This window comes from Trichosurus vulpecula, chromosome 5 (assembly GCF_011100635.1).
Source record: "Trichosurus vulpecula isolate mTriVul1 chromosome 5, mTriVul1.pri, whole genome shotgun sequence".
In the NCBI taxonomy this organism is placed as follows: Eukaryota; Metazoa; Chordata; class Mammalia; order Diprotodontia; family Phalangeridae; genus Trichosurus; species Trichosurus vulpecula.
In genome coordinates this window covers 199,398,287-199,418,823 of record NC_050577.1, presented here as the reverse complement: position 1 = coordinate 199,418,823, position 20,537 = coordinate 199,398,287, and the positions used below count along the sequence as shown (strand labels likewise).

General features: G+C 38.8%; 1 protein-coding gene across 1 annotated transcript in view; it reads left to right on the top strand.

Annotated features, from left to right (window-relative positions):
• The window catches only part of LOC118851160 (probable polypeptide N-acetylgalactosaminyltransferase 8), a 43,281-nt gene extending 23,436 nt beyond the window's left edge, over positions 1-19,845 (top strand). Inside the window, exons 8-11 of the mRNA XM_036760681.1 lie at positions 5,129-5,266; positions 5,783-5,878; positions 14,330-14,497; positions 19,627-19,845. Coding sequence (XP_036616576.1) covers positions 5,129-5,266; positions 5,783-5,878; positions 14,330-14,497; positions 19,627-19,800 — 576 coding nt within the window. The 3' untranslated portion in view covers positions 19,801-19,845. The remainder of the gene's footprint in view (positions 1-5,128; positions 5,267-5,782; positions 5,879-14,329; positions 14,498-19,626) is intronic.
• The last annotated feature ends 692 nt before the right edge of the window (positions 19,846-20,537 follow it).

Sequence of the window (20,537 nt, the reverse complement as noted above, 5' to 3'; positions counted from 1 at the left end):
CTCTAAGGCCCATTCATCATATTCAGAGTACCATGAAGTAAAAAAAATTCCTTGATGAAAAAGAAGAATTTGGAATGGAATCTGGTAGGGGGGAAAATTGAAATTGATAGGAGAGCTAGAAATTACAATAAATATCTGGGAATTATGTGGTAAGTTAGCATTTTTAGGGAATATATTTTTAAGTGCCCAGCTTAAACTGAATTTTACTCATTATTCAAAATCCCTTACATAGGCTAAGATATTGGTAATAGATTATAATGAGCATATTGTTTGTTGTTGTTCAGTCATTTCAGTCATGTCTGAGTCTTCATGACCCTGTTTGGGGTTTGCTGAGCAAAGATACGGGAGTAGTTTGCCATTTTCTTCTCCAGCTCATTTTACACATGAGAAAACTGAGGTAAACAGGGTTAAGTGACTTGCCCAGGGTCACACAGCTAGTAAGTGCCTGAGGCCAGATTTGAACTCAGAAAGATGAGTCTTCCTGACTTCAGCCCTGGTACTCTGTCTACTGCGCCACCTAGCTGCCAGCATATTGTTTAAATATCCTTTATTCAGTTACGCCAGGAAACATTGGCACAATGGGAAAGAAATATACTCTCCTCCATGAGAGAATTCTTCTTTTCTTCATGTATAGTAGCTAGAGACCCTTTGGAAATCTTGTGAAGCCTATGGATGCCTCAGAATAATGTTTTTAAAGTAATAAATAATATACAAAAGATAACAAAAAATAAATAGCATTAAATCATAATAAAAATATTTAAAACCCCATAAATTTATGGACCCTAGGTTAAGAATTCCTACTCTCTGGTGACCCAATTTTTCAAGAATGATCACACTAAGAAATTCACATATGAGAAGGTGGAATTAATTTAATTACATGACTATGATATTCAGCTTTAAAAACAATTACTGATTGATTTAAGCTTGGTAATAGGATGCATTGTGATGGCCAGTTTAAACAATTAGCTTTTATGGATGTCTTTTTTTCATAGTTTTCTCCACTATCTTTTCCCTCCCTCTCCTAAAGAGCCATCCCATATAATAAATAGCATTTTTTAAGGACAAAAAAGGAAAAAGAAAAAAAAATCAGCATAACTGACCAATACATTGAGTAAGCCTGATAATATGTGCAAATGAGCAACCCTTTTGGGCTTCCTTCATTTGCAAAGGAGTGGGAATATCTTCTCATATCTCTTCTTTCAAACTATGCTTGTTCTTTATAATGTTGCGGCATTTGCTTATTTTTCATGGTTATTCCTTTAATTTACATTGTTTTCTTGGCTCTGATAACTGTATTTTGCATTATTTCATGTAGCTCTTTCTATGTTTTCCTTATTCAACCTATTTGCCACTTCTGATAGCATAGTGATATCCCATTACATTCATGTACCACAGTTTCTTTAGCCATTCCCTAATCAATAGGCACAGAAACTGTCATTTATAAAGGGCTAATACTGAGCAAGTTCTTCAACTCTTCTGGTTGACTACTTGGTGTATAATTGCTAATTAGAAGAAAACCAAAAACTTAGCTAAGAATCTGAAATAGTTTACATGTAGCCTGTAAATTCTATGTTGAATTTCTTGGCTCCACAGTCATGCTTTGCTTTTTTACCCCTTCATGATGTCCAAGAAGATTGAATTGACTTGGCCATAAAATAATATCGATCCATTCATCCATCCACAAAAAATGCATTTATTAAGCACTTATTATAAGTGAAGGTAAAGATAAACTAGGCACTGTGCTAAGCATAGGTGAGACAAGTAAAAACAGTCCTCGTGCTTAAGAAACTTAGATTCTAACAGAGGAGATGACATGCACATAAAAAAGGCCAAATACACAATATAAATGCAGAATACATAGAAGGTAAGCTTAGAGGGAAAGTCATGAGCAGCTGAGGTGGAGAGGGAACCAGGAAAGACCTTCTGCAGAAGATAGCATTTGAATTGAATATAGAAGGAAGTCAGAGTTTCTAGAAGCAGACATGAGGAAAGAGAGAATTCCAGGAATGGGGGAAAGCCAGTAAGAATGCATGGAGATGGGAGAAGCATCACATAGACTAGTCTAGCTTAACTGTAGAGTATGAGAAGGAACAGAAAGTGGAAGAAGACTTGAAAGATAGGGAAGGACCAAGTTATGGAGAACTTTAAAATGCCGCACAGAAGTTTATACTTGATCCTTGAGGTAATGGGCAGCTTTTGAAACGTGTGTGTGTGTGTGTGTGTGCGCGAGCGCGCATGCATAAGTGTGTGGGATATAGTCATATCTATGCTTTAGGAAAAATCACTGTGTTGAACATGGATTGGAGTGTGGAGAGACTTGAGGCAGTAGTTCAAGTGATGAGGGCCTGAACTAGAGGGCAGCAGTTTGGGTGGAGATAAAGGGACAGACCTGGGAGAGGTTGTGGAGAAAGATTTGACAATGAATTGGATTTGTGGGGCTGAGTGAGAGTGGGGGTGAAGAGTTAAGGATGACATTGAAATTGCAAACCTGGGTAACCTGGAGGATGGTGCCCTTGACAGTAATAAGGGAGTTCAGGAGAAGGACAGGTTTTGGGAGAAAGATAATGAACTCTGTTTTGGACATGTTGAGTTTGAGATGCCTATGTGGCATCTAATGACTAATGTGAAATGTTTAATATGCAGTTGTGAAGTTCCAGTAAAGGAGATTGAGAAAGACCAAATTGGTAAGAGAAGAACCAAAAGGGAGCAGTATTGTAAAAATGAAACAAAACAAACAAAAAAAAAACTAGAGAAGAGAGAACATCCAGAAGGAGAAGGTAGTAAACAATGTTACATGCTTCAGAGGTGTCAAGAAGGATGAGGATTGTGAAAAGGCCATTAGACTTGCAAGTAGGGGATCATTGGTAACTTTGGAGAAAGCAGTTTCAGTTGAATTGTGAAGTCAAAAGCCAGATTTCAGAGAGTTTGGAAGACAGCAAGTAGAAACATATATAAACTATATCAAATTGCTTACCGTCTTAGGAAGAGAAGGGAGAAGAGAGGGAGAAAAATTTGGAATTCAAAATTTTGTAAAGGTTTAAAGGTTAAAAATTGTCTTTACATATAATTTTACTTTTTTTTTTTTACAATTTTACATATTTACATATAAAAGGTTAAAAATTGTCTTTTTATATAATTGGAAAAAATAAAATGCTATTAAAAAGTGAGTAGCAAGCAAGTGGAGACACAAAGTATAGATGGCTCTTTCAAGGAGTTAGCTGATTGGGGGTGAGAGATACAGGATCAAAGCTAGCGGGGATGATAGGATTTAGAGAGAGCTTTTTTTTTTAAAGGATCGGGGTAGACTTGACTAACTTTGTAGGCAGCCTGGACAGAACTAGTATGTAAAGAAAGACTGAAGATTAGGGAGAGTCTGGGTATGATCATGGGGGCAATCTGCTGAAGAATTTGGTAAAGGTAGGAGTTGGCCTTTACAAGGTAAAGGGTCCTCTCTTTGTGTGAGACAGGAGTGAAAGAAGATTTAGTGGAGGAAGACATTTGAAGGATATGAGTAAAGATAAGGGAAAAAAAAGTTAAGTTCTCAGTAAAACTTTAGCCTTTTTCATATGTGTGTGTGTGTGTGTGTGTGTGTGTGTGTGTGTGTGTGTGTGTGTGTGTGTGAATATGAAGTAAAGCCTTCAGCTGAGAGAGAGAGGAGGAATACCAGGGTAAATGTGAAGCAGGAAACAAATAGTTGGAATGGTTGTTGGGGGACAGAGAATAGATTAGGGAGGAGCAGAAGGATTGCCTTGCTGCAGGGAGGATCCAGTTAAGATTAGATAATACAAATTGTGGACCCAGTCAGCAATTTCATTTCCCCAGCCCCATTCTGCAGCATATGAATAGGAAAAAGAGGCAAATAGTCAGAATAATACTAACTTGGGTGCTGGCAAGGCTACAGAACAAGGGAACAAGGGATGGGATTTGAGAGCAGAGGTTAGCATAGAGTTGAAATGGTTCACCAAATAGCAGAGATTAGGAAGGGAGAGTATTATAGTTAGAGCAAGGATGATAGCCTGGGAAACTTCTGAGAGATGGAATGATTTGAAGTAATGGATAAAACAAATAGGATTAAGAATAGTAAGCCATAGGAAGAGCTGTAATGATAAAAGATTAGAAATACTGGAGTTCCTAAATGTGGAAGTGGAACATGTGGGTGCTGGTAAGATTAGAAGTATGCTGTGTAGCAGAGATGGAATGGAAGTATCAGTTATGAAATAATTGAAGAAATAGCAAGTTGTACCTAATAGATTTGCAGTTTCATGTGCAGTCATCTTTTTATTATGCAATGTTACAGAAATACTTGTTTTTGCATAAATTAAAAATAAAGTGAATGAAAAATATTTGAGGGAACATCAATCTGTATATTGAAGTCCCCTAGTATGAGAGCAGGAGTTGGGGTAAGGAGCAAGACTGTAAAACAGGCACTAAGCTCACTGAGAAAGGAGGAACATGTCCTGGAGGTCCACTGATAATGGCCACCAAGATCTGGATTCAGTGATAAATTTGGATAAAACCTCCAAAAAGAAGAGTTTGCTAAGTGATGGTAATAGACATAGAGTTTGGAAGTGGCAATGAGGAGTGAGGAATATTCTGTTTTCCCCTACTTAATGGGGGTAATCTTTACTGGAAAGGATGACCAAGGGTACTGCATCATCTGGGAGGTTTCAGGTATTGGTGAGTACCAGAAAATGGAAGGAGTAAAAGAGGAAAAGGTTTAAAATGAAAAACAAAATTTGTTAATTGTGAATCTGGAATCCAGGATGAACTAGTTGCCTTTTTTAAACATGGGAGCAATATACACTCTAATCTTATTTAATTTTGATTGAGATCTTGACCATTTCTTATTGAGTGGCAAAAAAGAAAAGCAGGCTTTTTTGTAAGTTACGAGGCATGAAGCTTTATGGGCAATGTAGAGTAGCCTCTACAAAGCAGATCTGGCAAATATTCATAATGTCAAGTGAGCTGACACAGATTTTGGGAGCTCAAGCTACTGCTGCTTCCCCTTTTCCCGGAAAACTCCAGAATGTGAAATCCCTGAACAAATACTCACTTGACCTCAGGAGTGACCCTTAATTACATATTTGAAGGCACAAGTAGGTCCCTGAAACATACTGGTTCTTTGCAGAATCATGGAATCGATTTCGGAGAGGTGTCTTCCAGGATAGAACTCCGCAAGAAACTGAAGTGTAAGAGTTTTGAATGGTATCTCAGAAATGTTTATCCAAATCTAATGCCACTTCAGAACATTGTTGGCTATGGAGCTGTGAGTATACAAGATTCCCAATATTCTTTCTTCCTGGAATCCTCTGTCACTTAATTTTTTTCTCAAGATTTCTCAAATTTCTTTTCGATTTTCATCACTCTATTGCCCCCATAATGAGGATTTCCTTCGTTTCATAAGAATACCATGCCCATGCATTTTACCTCCTGTTTTTACCCTAGACCCCACTTTTTTTTCATTGTCTCAATTGACCAGACTATTTGTTTCAGAAATAACAGTCATCTGACTCTAAGCATATATATCTTCCCAAGAATACCATTAGGGGCTGGTTCTGGGGATAGGTCAATGTTCCCAAGATATGGGAGCACCAAACCAGTACCTCCTTGTCTCTTTCTCAAGAGCAAGAAAATTGTTTCTGGACCCCCACATCTTTGCTTATTTTTATCTAGATTTAGCCTTGTGGTACTAAACAGTGTGAAAAAGCAAACTTCTGACAGATATTATGCACTTCTTTCCTCTGTCTATACTCACCAGGAGTGGCATATTTTATTCCTACAGATGAAAAATTCTGTGAATGAAAAGATCTGCATGGACCAAGGAGATATCCAAGGAAACACCCCAGCCATGTATAATTGCAATGGGTACAGACAACAGGTATTCTCCATAGATGGGCATGTCACCACTGGTTGTTACCTATTATGTCTCAGCCCCTTATAAGTGTTACTGAACTTCATTGGGGTTCAGGGGATCTGGAGTTTAGTTTTGCGGGGAACATTCAGGGTGAAGGAAATCAATTGGTCAGTATTTATTGTGTCTTAGCATACACACATATATGTATATATGTATATATATACATATGTATATGTATATATGCGAGTATGTGTATATGTGTATGTGTATAATCACATACACATATGCATATACACACACATACATGCATACATACATACATACATATTGCTAGGTCCTGGGCTAGGTACTGGGGATATAAATATAAAAGTGAGACAGTCCCTACCCTCAAGGTTTTCACATGCTACTCGGGAGGTTCAACAAGTGCCAGGAAGTAGTGGTTAGGGAAGGGAGTATTAGTCTGGTCATTCACAGGCATTGTGAGTGGAACCATAGTATGGTAGATTGTGATTCTCTTTCGAGTGGCAATGGTAATATTGCTTGGATTATTGTTCCCTAAGCAAGAGATGAAAAGTGAAGGAGGAGACAGTATATGTGTAGCAACAGAGCATATAGTAAGATGTCCATGCTGGCGTCTTTTGTGTCTAGGTGTTTGACTATATGAAATGGAGCATGGTCTGGGGCCAGCAAAATATAACAAATTGATATAAGCATTGATTTACCCTCAAATCTGGCTCCCCTTTGCCCCAGAGTGATTTTTTTTGGAGGGGGGAAGGCAGGGCAATTGGGGTTAAGTGACTTGCCCAAGGTCACACAGCTAGTACATGTGTCAAGTGTCTGAGGCTGGATTTGAACTCAGATCCCCCTGACTCCAGGGCCAGTGCTCTACTCACTGTACCACCTAGCCGCCCTCCAGAGTGAGTTTTAAAGCTCAATATCTGTACTTTAACAGTAGTGCTTTGTACAAAGTAAGCACTTAACAAGTGCTTAGTAAATAAATGAAGCCCTTCTCTATATTCTCTAGGGAAATGGCTGCTCTCCTTCCCTCCCCTCCCCTTTTCTGAAAATAGTAGGTAGTTTGATATGATTAAAACATGTACTATCATGTAAAAATATTTCCATATTAATCACAATTGTGAAAGAAGAAAGACATTAAAAAAACCCACATGAAAGAGTAAAGTAGGTGAAAAAAAATGCTCCCATCTGCATACAGACTCCATTAGTTCTTTGTCTGGATATGGATAGCATATTCCTTCATGAGTCCTTTGTATTTGTCTTGGATTGTTGTGTTGCTGAGGAGAGTTGAGTCATTCACAGTTGATCATCACATGATGTTTTTGATACCATGTACAATGTATTCCTGGTTCTGCTCATTTCACTTTGCATCAGTTTTAGTACAAGGATTTTCTGAAATCTGCCTGTTCATCATTTCTTATTGCACAGTAGTATTCCATTACATTCATATACCACAGCTTGTTCAGCAATTCCCCATTGGGGCATTCCCTGAATTTCCAATATTTTGCCTCCATGAAAAGGGCTGCTATAAATATTTTTGCACAAGTAGGTCTTTTTCCCTTTTTTGTCATGTCTTTGGGATACAGACCTAGTAAGTGGTGTTGCTGGATCAAAGGATATGAAGTTTGGTTGCTGTATTAGGAGGGCAGAGTTTATAATCTCAAAGAGGATCATAAACATGTCTGAAAGGTTCGGAACCGCCGGATATAAGAAACTCTCAAAGTAGAAGGTAGAAGAATCAAAACATATATTTAGGCTCCACAGTAACCAACCCATGAACCAGCAACCCCATTTTGATATATTGATCAAAAGCTTCCAGGCCCAATAAGTACGCCTTGAAAGAGTAACCAGGAGGCTACAGAGAAGCATGATTGTGTAAAGCAAAATCATGCTTCCCCCTCTATGGTAAAAAGATTACCCACTGGCCTGAAGTCTTTGTTCAGCTTCCTCCCGTAGGTCAGCTCTGCTACTGGCAGCTCCTGCTTCAGCTGTGGCTGTGGCTGTGGCTATGGCTGTGGCTGTAGCAGCCTCTGGCTCCAACGGGAGCTGCTTTTAACCATCCAGCTTTTGCGGGGGTGTAAGGTACGCCGGGGAAAGCACAGGTTCTTTCAATCTGCTTAAGCAAGGTGAAGGAGTTGACCGGGAAAGCACAGGTTCTTTCCATCAGCTTAAGCAAGGGAAGCAAGGTGAAGGGGCCGACAAGCTTACTCCAGTCCAACATACAAACAGCATTCAGTTCAGGGGAAAAAGCCAAACTAGTCAAGGGCACTTGTTGACTAAGTGCTAAGGAGCCCATTTTTGGTTGCCAATACAGTTGCCCTTTGAGCATAGTTCCAAATTGCTCTCCAGAATGGCTGAATCAGTTCACAACTCCACCAACAATGCATTAGTGTTCCAATTTTCCTACATCTTCTCCAACATTTATCATTTTCCTTTTTTGTCACATTAGCTAATCTGATAGGTGTGAATCTCAGAATTGTTTTAGTTTGCATTTCTCTACTCAAAGGTGATTTAGAGCACTTCTTCATATGCCTATATCTGCAAACTGCCTGTTCATATCTTTTGACCATTTATCAATTGGGGAATGGCTTGTATTCTTATGAATTTGACTCGGTGCTCTATATATTTGAGAAATGAGGCCTTTATTGGAGATACTTGCTGTAAAGATTGTTTCTCAGCTTTCTGCTTTCTTGCTACTCTTGGCTACATTGGTTTTGTTTGTACAAAAGTCTTTTAATTTAATGTAATCAAAATTATGTATTTTATGTTTTGTAATGCTCTCTTATCTCTTGTTTGGCCGTGACTTCTTCCCCTCCCCATAGATCTAACAGGTAGACTGTTCCTTGCTCTTCTAGTTTGCTTATGATGTTATCCTTTTTTGTCTAAATCATGTACTTATTTTGATCTTGTCTTGGTGGATGGTGTGAGATGTTGGTCTATACCTTGATTGTGTCCTATTGTTTTCCAGTTTTCCAAGTAGTTTTAGTCAAATAGTGAGTTCTTATCCCAAAAGCTGGGTCTTTGAGTTTATCAAACACTAGGTCACTGTGGTCATTGACTACTGTGTCTTGTGTACCTAATCTATTCCACTGATCAGCCATTCTATTTCTTAGCCAGTACTAGATTGTTTCAGTGATTACTGCTTTATAATATAGTTTGAGATCTGATATTGGTTGGCTACTTTCCTTTGCATTTTTTTCATTAATTCCCTTGACATTCTTGACCTTTTGTTCTTTCAGCTGAATTTTGTTGTTATTTTTTTCTATCTCTATAATTTTTTTTTGGTCGTTTGATTGGTATGGCACTGAATAGATAAATTTGTTTAGGCAGAAATGTCATTTTTATTATATTGGCTTGGCCTATGCATGAGCAATCGATATTTTCCCCAGTTGTTTAGATTTGACTTTATTTGTGTGAAAAGTGTTTTGTAATTGTGTTCATATAGTTCTTGGATTTGTCTTAGCACATAGATTCCTAAGTATTTTATATTGCTTACAGTTATTTTAAATGGAATTTCTCTTTCTATCTCTTGCTGCTGGGCTTTATTGGTCATATAAAGAAATGCTAATGCTTTACCTGGGTTTATTTTATATCCTGCAACTTTGCTAAAATTGTTAATTATTTCAAGCACTTTTTTGGTTGATGCTCTAAGGGTCTCTAAGTATATCATCATAGTATCTGCAAAGAGTGATAGCTTTGTTTCCTCATTGCCTATTCTAATTCCTTCAATTTCTTTTTCTTCCCTTATTGCTATAGCTAACATTTCTGGTACTATATTGAATAATAGTGGTGTTAATGGGCATCCTTGCTTCACCCTGATCTTATTGGGCCTAGTTTATACTCATCACAGATAATGCTTGCTGATGGTTTTAGATAGATACTGCTTATCATTTTAAGGAATCCTCCCTTTATTCCTATGCTCTCTAGTGTTTTTAATAGGAATGGGTGCTGTATTTTGTCAAAAGCTTTTTCAGCATCTATTGAGATAATGATATAATTTCTGTTGGTTTTGTTACCGATATGCTCAATTATATCGATAGTTTTCCTAATATCAAACCAACTCTGTATTACTGGTATAAATTCCACCTGGTCATAGTGTATAATCCTTGTGATATATTGCTATAATTGCCTTGTGAGTATTTTATTAAAAATTTTTGCACTGATATTGATTAGGGAAATTGGTCTATAATTTTCTTTCTCTGTTCTAGCTCTTCCTGGTTTAGGTATCAATACCATATTTGCGCTGTAAAAAGAATTTGGTAGGACTCCTTCTTCACCTATTTTTCCAAATACTTCATATAGTATTGGAATTAATTGTTGTTTTAATGTTTGGTAGAATTCACTCAGGAACTCATCTGGCCCTGGGAATGTTTTCCTAGGGAGTTCATTAATGGCTTGTAATTTCTTTTTCTAAGATGGGGTTATTTAGATATTTTATTTCCTGATCTGTTAATTTAGGTAATTTATATTTTTTTTGTAAATATTCATCCATTTTGCTCAGATTGTCAGATTTATTAGCATATAATTGGGTAAAATATTTCCTAATTGTTGCTTTAATTTCTTCTTCATTGGTGGTGATTTCACCCTTTTCATTTTTGATATTGGATATTTGTTTTCCTTCTTTCTTTTTTGTAAAATCAAATTAAGCAATGGTTTATTTATCTTATTTTTTTTTTATAAAACCAGCTCCTAGATTTATTTATGAGCTCAACAGTGTTGTTTTTTTTTTAAATTTTTAGTCTTATTAATCTCACCTTTGATTTTCAGGATTTCAAATTTGGTGTTCAGTCAGGAATTTTTAATTTGTTCTTTTTCTAGTTTTTCTTTTATGTTGCTTGCCCAGTTCATTGATCTGTTATTTTATCATTTTGTTGATGTAAAAATTTAGAGAAATAAATTTTCCCTTAAATACTGCTTTGCCTGTATCCCATAAATTTTGTTGTGATGTCTCATTGTTTTCATTCACCTTAATGAAATTGATGGCTTCTATGATTTGTTTTTTGGCCCACTTATTCTTTAGGATTAGGCTATTTAGTTTTCAATTTATTTTTAATATGTTTTTCTACTGCCCTTTGTTGAATGTAGTTTTTATTGTGTTATGATCTGAAAAGAATACATTTACTATTTCTGCCTTTTTACATTTGATTTTGAGGTTTTTATGCCCTATTTACCTGTTCAGCTTTTGTGTAGGTGCCACATGCTGCTGAGAAAAAGGTATATTCCTTTTTGTTCCCATTCAATTTTCTCCAAAGGTCTGCCACATCTAACTTTTCTAACATTCAATTTACTTCTTTAGTTTCTTGTTTATTTTTTGGTTGGGTTCATCGAGTTCTGAGAGGGGACAGTTGAGGTCTCCCTCTAGCATAGTTTTGCTGTCTATTTCTTCCTGTAACTCCCTTAACTTCTCCTTTAAGAATTTGGATGCTATACCACTTGTGCATATGTATTTAGTATTGATATTGCTTCATTGTCTATGGTAACTTTTAGCAAGATGTAGTTTCCTTCCTTATCTCTTTTAGTCAGGTTTATTTTTGCTTTTACTTTGTCTGAGATCAGGATTGCTACCCCTGCTTTTTTACTTCAGATGAAGCATGATAGATGCTACTCCAGACCCTTATCTTTACTCCGTGTGTGTCTCTGTGCTTCAAGTGTGTTTCTTGTAAACAGCATATTGTGGGATTCTGGTTTTTGATCCACTCTACTATTTGCTTCCATTTTATGGGAGAGTTCATCCTATTCATATTACCTGTTTATGCTTCTCTTGGGTCTTGATATTGGAGGTCAAATTTTTAATTAGTTCTGTTCTTCTTATGAAAGTTTGAAATCCCTCTATTTCCTTGAATGATCATTTTTTACCCTTGATGTATCATGCTTAATTTTGCCAGGTAAGTGATTCCTAGTTGTAGACCTAGCTCCTTTGCTTTTTGGAATACCATGTTCCATGAGCTCTGATCCTTTAATGTTGTAGCTGCCAAGTCCTGTACAATCCTGATTGTGACTCCCAGATATTTGAATTGTTTCTTTCTGGCCACTTGTAGTATTTTTAGCTTGACCTGATAGTTTTGAAATTTGGCTATAATGTTCCTTGGAGTTTTTATTTTGGGATTTCTTTCTGAGGTGATTGGTGGATTCTTTCAAAACCTCTTTTGCCTTTAGTTCCAGGACATCAGGGCAATTTTCCTTTATAATTTCTTGAAAAATGCTACCCAGGTCCTCCTTTTTGATTATGGCTTTCAGGTAGTCCAATGATTCTGATATTGTCTCTCCTGGATCTATTTTCCACGTCAGTTGTTTTTACCATGAGGTAGTTTACATTTTCTTCCAATTTTTCATTCATTTGATTTTGTTTAATTGATTCTTGATATCTCATAGAGTCATTAGTTTCCACTTGCCCAATTCTAACTTTTAAGGTATTGTTTTCCTTAATTAGCATTTGTACTTTCTTTTCCCTTCAGCCAATTCTACTTTTTAATAAGTTTTCCAAGCTATTAACTCTTTTTTCTCATAATTCTCTTGCATCACTTTCATTCTTTCCCCAATTTTTCTTCTATCTCTCATATAATTTTTAAGCTCATTTTTGAGCTCTTCCACAAGTTCTTTCTGGGCTTGAGACCACTTCCCATTTTAATTTGGGGTTTTGCCCATAGGTGTTTTGACATTGTTGTCGTCTTCTAAGTTTGTGTCTTGGTCTTCCCTGTCGCCATAATAACTTTATATGGTTAGATTCTTTTTTGTTGTTTTTTGCTTATCTTTTTTTGGCCTTTTTCCTTTCTTTTAAATTTGATCTCTGCTCCCAGGGTGGAAGGGGCTGTGTCTCAGGCTTCCTATGCCAGTGGCTGCAGGCCCTGGCTGTTTATCCGGTGCTATACTGATGTTGCCCTGAGTCCTGCAGGGGACCTTCATGTCCCATGCTGTGTTGAGGGGTTAGGGTGCGGAGTGGCTGGTGCTGTGGGAGGCCAAAGGAGTCTGGCAGCTTACCTAGTGCTAAACTGTGGTCCTAGTGGTGATGAATGGCATGTGCTGAGGCCCAGTGGGATGTTTCTGTGCTTCCCCTGGGCCACACTGAAGTCCATGGAGGCATGGTCCCTGGAGGATGCCTTTTTTCCCTGGGCTGCACTGAAGCACATGTAAGTCTGACTGCTGGAGGATGTCTGCCCACCTGGGACATCACTAAAACACATGGAGGTCTGGCCTATTTTATTGTCATGCTGTTTGCCTGGGACTACATGGTAGTTCTCAGAGCTAGAGTCTGCCAGTTCCCCTGGTTATACTAAAGCACATGGTGGAGGGGGGTTCTGGTGTTGGCGTTTGCCTGTTCCACCACAGTAGGGCTCAGGATCTCCTGCTGGTTTATTGAGGTGGGGCTTGCTGGGACACTTCTGGTTCTGGACTGTGCTCTCCTTTTACCTGAGCGAGATGAATCTTTCTTGTCAATCCTCCAAGTCTCCCAGGCTAAAAGATTGCTCCGCCCTGTCTTTCCACTAGCTCTGCTGGTCCAGGACTTGTTCTGGGGTGCTATTTTATGGTGGTTTGGAGGTGAATGTTGGAGAGCTTTAGCGATTTGCTGCTTACTCTGCTATCTTGGCTCCCAGAACTCAGTCCCACAAGAAGGATTTTGTCAGATCCACAGCAGAATGAAATGTGAACTAAAGGTTAGTGGAAATGACTCCATGTCAGTGAAATAAGAAAATATGAGAGAGTGAAGTTGGGACAAGCTGGGGTAGCCAATTGGGCTGGTAGCTTGGTCATTTCTCTCCTCAGACTCCTCACCTCTTCATCCAATCAATATAAGTACCAGCATACGACATTAACCACATTTCACTTTCTCTATATCATTACAGTGGTTGCTATCTAAATGTCTAGGATTGATCCAAATCCTTTCTTCTCATCTTGTGGATTCCTCACACTTCTCACTGCTATTTTTCCTTCTTCCTCTGACTGCCTATATTTGTCCAGTTCACTTCTTGCCTTTCCTAAAAGGTGGGAAGGTGAAGTCAGGTCCTTTCTGTCTACAGAAGCATACAGGCCAAGAGAAGAAAGAAGGCAAGAATTTGAGCATCAGCACAAGGTCTCCAGAGAGATTAAAAGGGCGGGCACAGATCAAAAGCACAGATTGAAGGGGTTATCGAAGTTGAAATCATGTAGCTGGGACCTCATGCTCAAGTCTCTATACTTCCCATTTAATCCTGTTTAATTTAAGGAATATTTTATTCTTTCCTATTAGAGCTGTTGGAACTCTGGTGTAGTAAGAAGGCCCAGACCCCTCTCACAGTTTTCCTCTTTTCTGGGGGAATCAGCTGGGACTTAGTGGTATAACGTAGACTGTGAGAGGAGCCCAGGATGGAACAGGCAAATGTGTTGTGATTCTCTAAGTGTAACCCTCTGAATTCTTTGTCCAGATTGGGTGCTTTCTATTGAAGGGCAAATGTCTAGTAGTATCTGTCTTCTGTTTCTTTTCAGTTTGTATATTACCACTTGACTGGAGAACTCTATGTTGGACAGCTCTATGCAGAAACATTTTCAAATGATCTATGCCTGGCAGACCCTGGAGAAGGATGGAAGCCTGAATTAGTGTCATGTCAAGAAGCCACAGTGAAAAGGCTGAACATGTATTGGGATTTTAAGCAGGTAATTAAAATATCCCCTTATTTGCATGCCTGGACAAGAAGTTTAGATTTAATATGTAGAACATAAATTATTGATGGTTTTTAAGCATTTATTTAGTGACATGATGAAATCTAGGGTTTAGGGAGAATAATCATGTATATATAGCTTGGATTACAAAGAGGAAATAATGGGGGGTGGGGTATGTGTGTGGAAATAGTTAGAAGGCTGTTTAAGTAATCCAGGCATGAGAGGATAAGGCACTTGAGTAGGGAGATAGAAGTAGCAATGTGGTTTTTTTTTTTTAAAAAAAGATTTTATTGGTTTTTTGTTTATTATATTGCCAACATTTTCTATAGCATCACCCTTATTCCCAGAAAGCCATCTCATATAACAAATAGTATTTTTAAGAAAAGAAAAAGAAGCAGAAAAAATTGACATAACCAATTAATACATTACAAAATTCTGAAAACAGCTGCAATACTTGTGCACCTCCCACATTTGCAATGGAGTGGTTTGGGAATGTCACTAATATTTCTTCTTTTAAGTTATCCTTGATCTTTATAATTTCAAAATGTTCACTTTTGAATGCATATATGTATGTGCATGTGTGTGCGTGTGTGAGAGAGAGAGATTTTCTTTCTATTTACAAAGAACGTGTTTTGAAGACATTTCAAAGGAAGAATTCTGACAGATGATTATAGCAGCTAGGCCAAACCAAGGATGAGAAATTTCATTATAACTATGAAAACCCTGATTTTTGGTGTAGAAACTTAATTGCTTATGTTCGGTCATTTTTTCAGTCATGTCCGATTCTTCATGGCCCCATTTGAGGTTTTCTGGGCAAAGATACTCTAGTGGTTCACCATTTCCTTCTATTCATTTTACTGATGAGGACACTGAGGCAAATAGGATTAAGTGACTTGCTTAGGGTCACACAGCTAGTAAATTTAGGAAAATGAGTCTGCCTAACTCCAGGCATGGCGCTCTGTCCATTGTGCCCCTCAGATGCCTCAGTTGTCTAAGTATAGATCAATTTAATCCAACAAATAAATTGCACACTATTTAGTGTTTCTTTCTAAAGTATTTCGGCCCCTGGCTCACTATTTTCCTCTCTTCTCCAACTCCTGACCTTGTACTAAAGGATTTCAATATGTATGTTGATACTCTTTGAAGCTTCCTAACCGTCCAATTCCTCAATCTCCCCAAATCCTATGACCTGTTCTTATGTTCCACCTCAAATCCACACAGGGATGATCACATCCTGGATCTTAAAAACTCTGACATTTCTCCACCCTCCCCATTCTGTCTCTCCCTTTGCTTTACCGCTCCTAAACCTGTCCAGCACTTTTCTTGGTGATTTCACATCCTTCCATCTCTACTCTGACTTCACATTTCCATCTGCCCCCAATCTTGACCCCAAAGTGAATTAATTCAAATCCACACTGTCCTATATTCTTAAATCTCTTGCCCTCCTGTATTATTGCTACTCATCCGTTGCCAAACCCCACCCCTGGATTTCTCTGAGTGTCTCCCTTCTCCATCTGTACAGCTGAACAGAGATGGAAGAAGTAAAAAACAAAAATAAACAAACAAATAAAAACCCCAAAAACTCTGCTGATTGGATTGACTTCATTTATGCTTTCTAACTTCAGTTGGGCAGCTCCACACTGCAGAAAGGCAACCTTTTTATTTCTCCCTAATTTATTCCCTGTCTCAGTTTACACAGAAGCTATTCAAAACCTTTTCTTCTTTCTTCAAACCTCCCCCACCTCCTCAATTCCTGTTTTACAGCTTGACGACCCTATCTTTTACTTTTGTAAGGGGATGCCGCTTCCAAATGTGGACCTATCAGCTGCATTTGATAAGGAACGCTTTTCTTTTCCATCTGTACTTCCTCATAATTTCCCACAAGTTTAGTTATCATCTCTGTATAGGTGACTCACAGATCTACATGTTAAACTCTAGTCTTTCTTTATTCCCACATCAGTGGCTCAGAAGGGATATCTCCTTGATTTCTCCACTTCAACATTCAAAACTGAACATTATCTTGCTTCTCAAACCCTACCTTCTTCCCAACTTTGCTATTTCTGTTGAAACTCATCATTCTTCCAGTCTTCCAGCTTCATAACCTGTTCTATATTTTCTACTCCTCACACTCCATCACCCCACATAGTCAATCAGTTGCCAAATCGTAACATTTCTACCTCTACAGCATCTCTCTTCTGAACTATCCTCTCTACTCAAATAATAATCACCTTAGTTTAGGCCCCCATCACCATTCACCTAGACTAGGAGTGGGGAACTGCAGCCTCAAGGCCACATGTGGCTTTCTAGGCCCTTGGATGTGACCTTTTGACTGAGTCCAAGTTTTACAGAACAAATCCTTTTGTTAAGGGGGTTTGTTCTGTGAAGTTTGGATTCAGTCAAAGGGCCACACTTGAGGATCTAGAGGGCCATATGTGGCCTCGAGGCCACAGGTTCCCCAAACCCTGACCTATACTATTGAAATATGCTACTAATTAATCTTCATGCCTCAAGTCTCTACATATTATGATCTAATCCCCTATATAGGTTTCAGCAAAATTTCTCTTAATTGCAGAACTGACCATGTCACTCCCATATTCAATCAACTTGAGTGGTTGCCTCTAGGATACAATATAAACTTTTCTGCTGAGTTCTTAAAGCATTCTACAACCTGGCCCTAGCCTATCTTTTTATATCTATATCTACACACATATCTATATACATATCTATGTATCTACAACTATGTCTATATCTATGCACAGATATCTATGTTTATATCTATATCTATATCTACACACACACACAAGCATACACACACACACACACACACACACATACACACATCTATATATCCCCCTCTTACACTCTGCAGGCTTCCCAAGGTGATCTCCTCTCTATTTCTAACACATTGTCTTCATCACCCAGCTGTGTATGCCTTTGTCATAGCTGTCTTCCACATCTGGAATGCAGTTCCTCCTCTTCTTCAAGAGCTCAGGTACCACTTTCTGCACAAAGCCTTCCCTGATCCCAACAACCTGTCCCCTTCTTGCATCCTTCCCTATCTAGTATTTAGCTGCTTTGTATTTCTTGTACTTATGTTTATTCCATATATAATTATACATGTATGTACACTGTAACAAGCCTACATACATATGTAATACAATAAATATATACATGACACTGCGTAAAATATATGTAGATACACACATACATTTATTGTTTTCATTTGAATATAAGTTCCTTGATGAGAATAATTTCATTCTTTGTATTTGTATCCATAGGGCTTAGAATATAATAGGCAGTTAATAAATGCTTTTTGATTGATTGGAAACTTATTATGTTGGACTCATTGTGCTAGGCAAGGTGGGTACAATAATTAGAAGCTTTCCGTGTCTTCAAGAACTTACGATTTCTGAGAGAAGAAAAAACCATAATCAACTATAGAATGAGATCATAAGTTTATTAATTTAGAGCTGAAAGGGAGTTCAGAGACCATCTATTCAGAGACCATTTAATGCTGTGGATAGAGTACTGGCCTTGGAATCTGGAAGACTCATCTTCGTGAGTTCAAATCCAGCCTCAGACATTTTCTTGCTGTGTGACCCCGGGTAAAGTCACTTAACCCTGTTTGCCTCAGCTCCTCATCTATAAAAATGAGCTGGAGAAGGAAAGGGCAGACTGTTCCAGAATCTTTGCAAAGAAAATCCCAAATGGGGTCATGAAGGGTTGGACATGATGCAAAAATCACTGAACAACAAAGTTCCACCCCTTCATTATACAGATGTGGCAACTAAGGTTCAGTGAAATTAAGCAAATTGTCCAAGGCTGTCAGACCTTTACAACATCTCTCATACAGCCACAACATTAGCTCAGGCCCTCATCACCTCTCTCCTGTACTACTCCAGTCCAGTGAATCTCCTTGCCCCAGTCTGTCCTTATGCTAACATAGTCCCACTCTGTTGCCAAGGTGATTTTTCTAAAGTGTAGATCTGAGCATGTTCCTCCTTCCTAAATGAGCTCTAGTGAATCCCTGCTACATCCAGTATCCAATATATATATTCCTTCCTTGGGTAATGAGTTGTCCTGGGCTTGGAGTTCAAATCCAGCCTCAGACTCTTACTAGCTGTGTGACCCTGAACAAGTCAATTAACCTCAGTTTCCTCAACTGTAAAATGGGCATAGCAATGGCACATACCTCACAGAGCTGCTGTGAGGATTAAATGAGACAGTATTTGTGGAGCATTCGACACGGTGCCTGGCACACAGTAGAAGCTATATAAATGTTAAAGCTCTTCATGATTTGACCTCTTCCCACCTTTCCTGTCTTCTTACACTTCAGCCCCCTGCAGGCAGTCTTGCCTGTTTACAATTCCTCCAGTACAGTATTCCATCCATTTCTCGTCTCTGTGCCTGTGTCCTGACTGTTCCTCGTGTTTGCAATGTCCTCCTCCCTCTCCTCTGCCTCTCAGCTCTCCCGGCTTCCTTAGAGAATAAGCTCAAACCCCACCTCCTGCAGGAGTCCTTCCCTAGGTCCCCCAACTGTTAGTGCCTTCCCCTGGGAGATTCCCTTCATCTCCTCTCTATATCTTGTGTTATCTAGTTATTTCCATGTTATATCTCTCACTATAATATCTGCTTCTTGAAAGGAGGGACTATCTTTTGCCTTTTGTTATATCCCCACTGCTTAGAAAAGCACATAATAAGCACTTAATAAAAGTTTATTGACTGACTAAGCTCTATGGGGGATCAAGTCATCTTCAGGAAGTGTCTTTTCAGCCTCTGTCAGAGGATTATGGGTAGAATGTTGGGACTGGGGCAGAATCAGAGAGGCTGCTTACTGAAGATTCAGAATCAGAGTGGGCTAATGTTGGAATCTGAAGTCAGCACTTCTCTCCCCTCCCCCCACTTTGGAACATGTATACGCTAGAAATTGTGTCCCACTTGAGACTCACAATGAATGCGTTGCATCTCCCCTAAGGTAATAACTTAAGCAATGTGAGAGTTTCTTACGAGCCCAGCTCTAGCTGTAGTAGTGACCATGGATTTGGGAAAAGGAGAGTTGGAGATGCCAGCACATGAAGACTGGGACATTTCAATGCTGTTGTCTCTTATCTCTTCTTATCCAGGGAGCCTCGATCACCAACAGGGACACCAATCGGTGCTTAGAAGTCAGTAAGCATTCCTCAGGTTCCCATATCCTTATCCTCCAAAAATGCACTGGACAAAGATGGACTATCCAACATACTGTCAGAAACTGGGGGATCTCAAGTGCCCTCAGTAAGAATGGAACTGGCAGGTGACAACGTAAGGGACCCTGGATCTGAGGATGTGTAGCCCTGCAATGAGAAGACTGCCTGCTTTCAAACTTGTTCGAAAAGGATGCCATCTCTTATATGTGAATAAAAGTTTTAATGCCAGCATAATGGAAAATGAATGTCATGGTGCTAAAGAGGAACATGGAAGAAGTGCAGCTTAGGATGGGAACAGGGAAGGAGAGTGAGGAGGGTTGGGGTCAAGAAGATGCAGTTATGTTTTGTTTTCATATCCGTCCAAAGACCACTACTGCAGTCCATTCCACAGATCATTAGAAATTGGTTGAAATGTAACATCCTGTGAGATTACTGCTTTGGTTGGGGAAAGGGAGCTGTTAATGAAGAGTGTAAAAGCTACTCTTTGGGTTCTGCTAGGGGGACTGAGTTCACATATGCTACAATTGTTCTGTTTTCTTTATGCCTTCTCTTGGCCCACCTACCCAGACTCCTGGATCAGTCTTTGTTCCATGTGAGTGATTGGGTCCTTTCACTTTCTTTGTCAGAAATCAAGGGGATCCCTGAAGAAATATCACTGTTTCTCCTGGTTTCAGCAAATTTTAAATTCAGTAGCCCCCCTCTCCTCTTTATGGAAATGTGTCTGGTCATGAGGTCATTAGGGTAAAGTATATCCACTTGTATAGTCTCAGGTACTCATCGAATCCAAGAAGCACCAACCCTATCTAGGTGGAATGTTTTGTGCCCTTAAATAACCAGGAAGCTGAGGT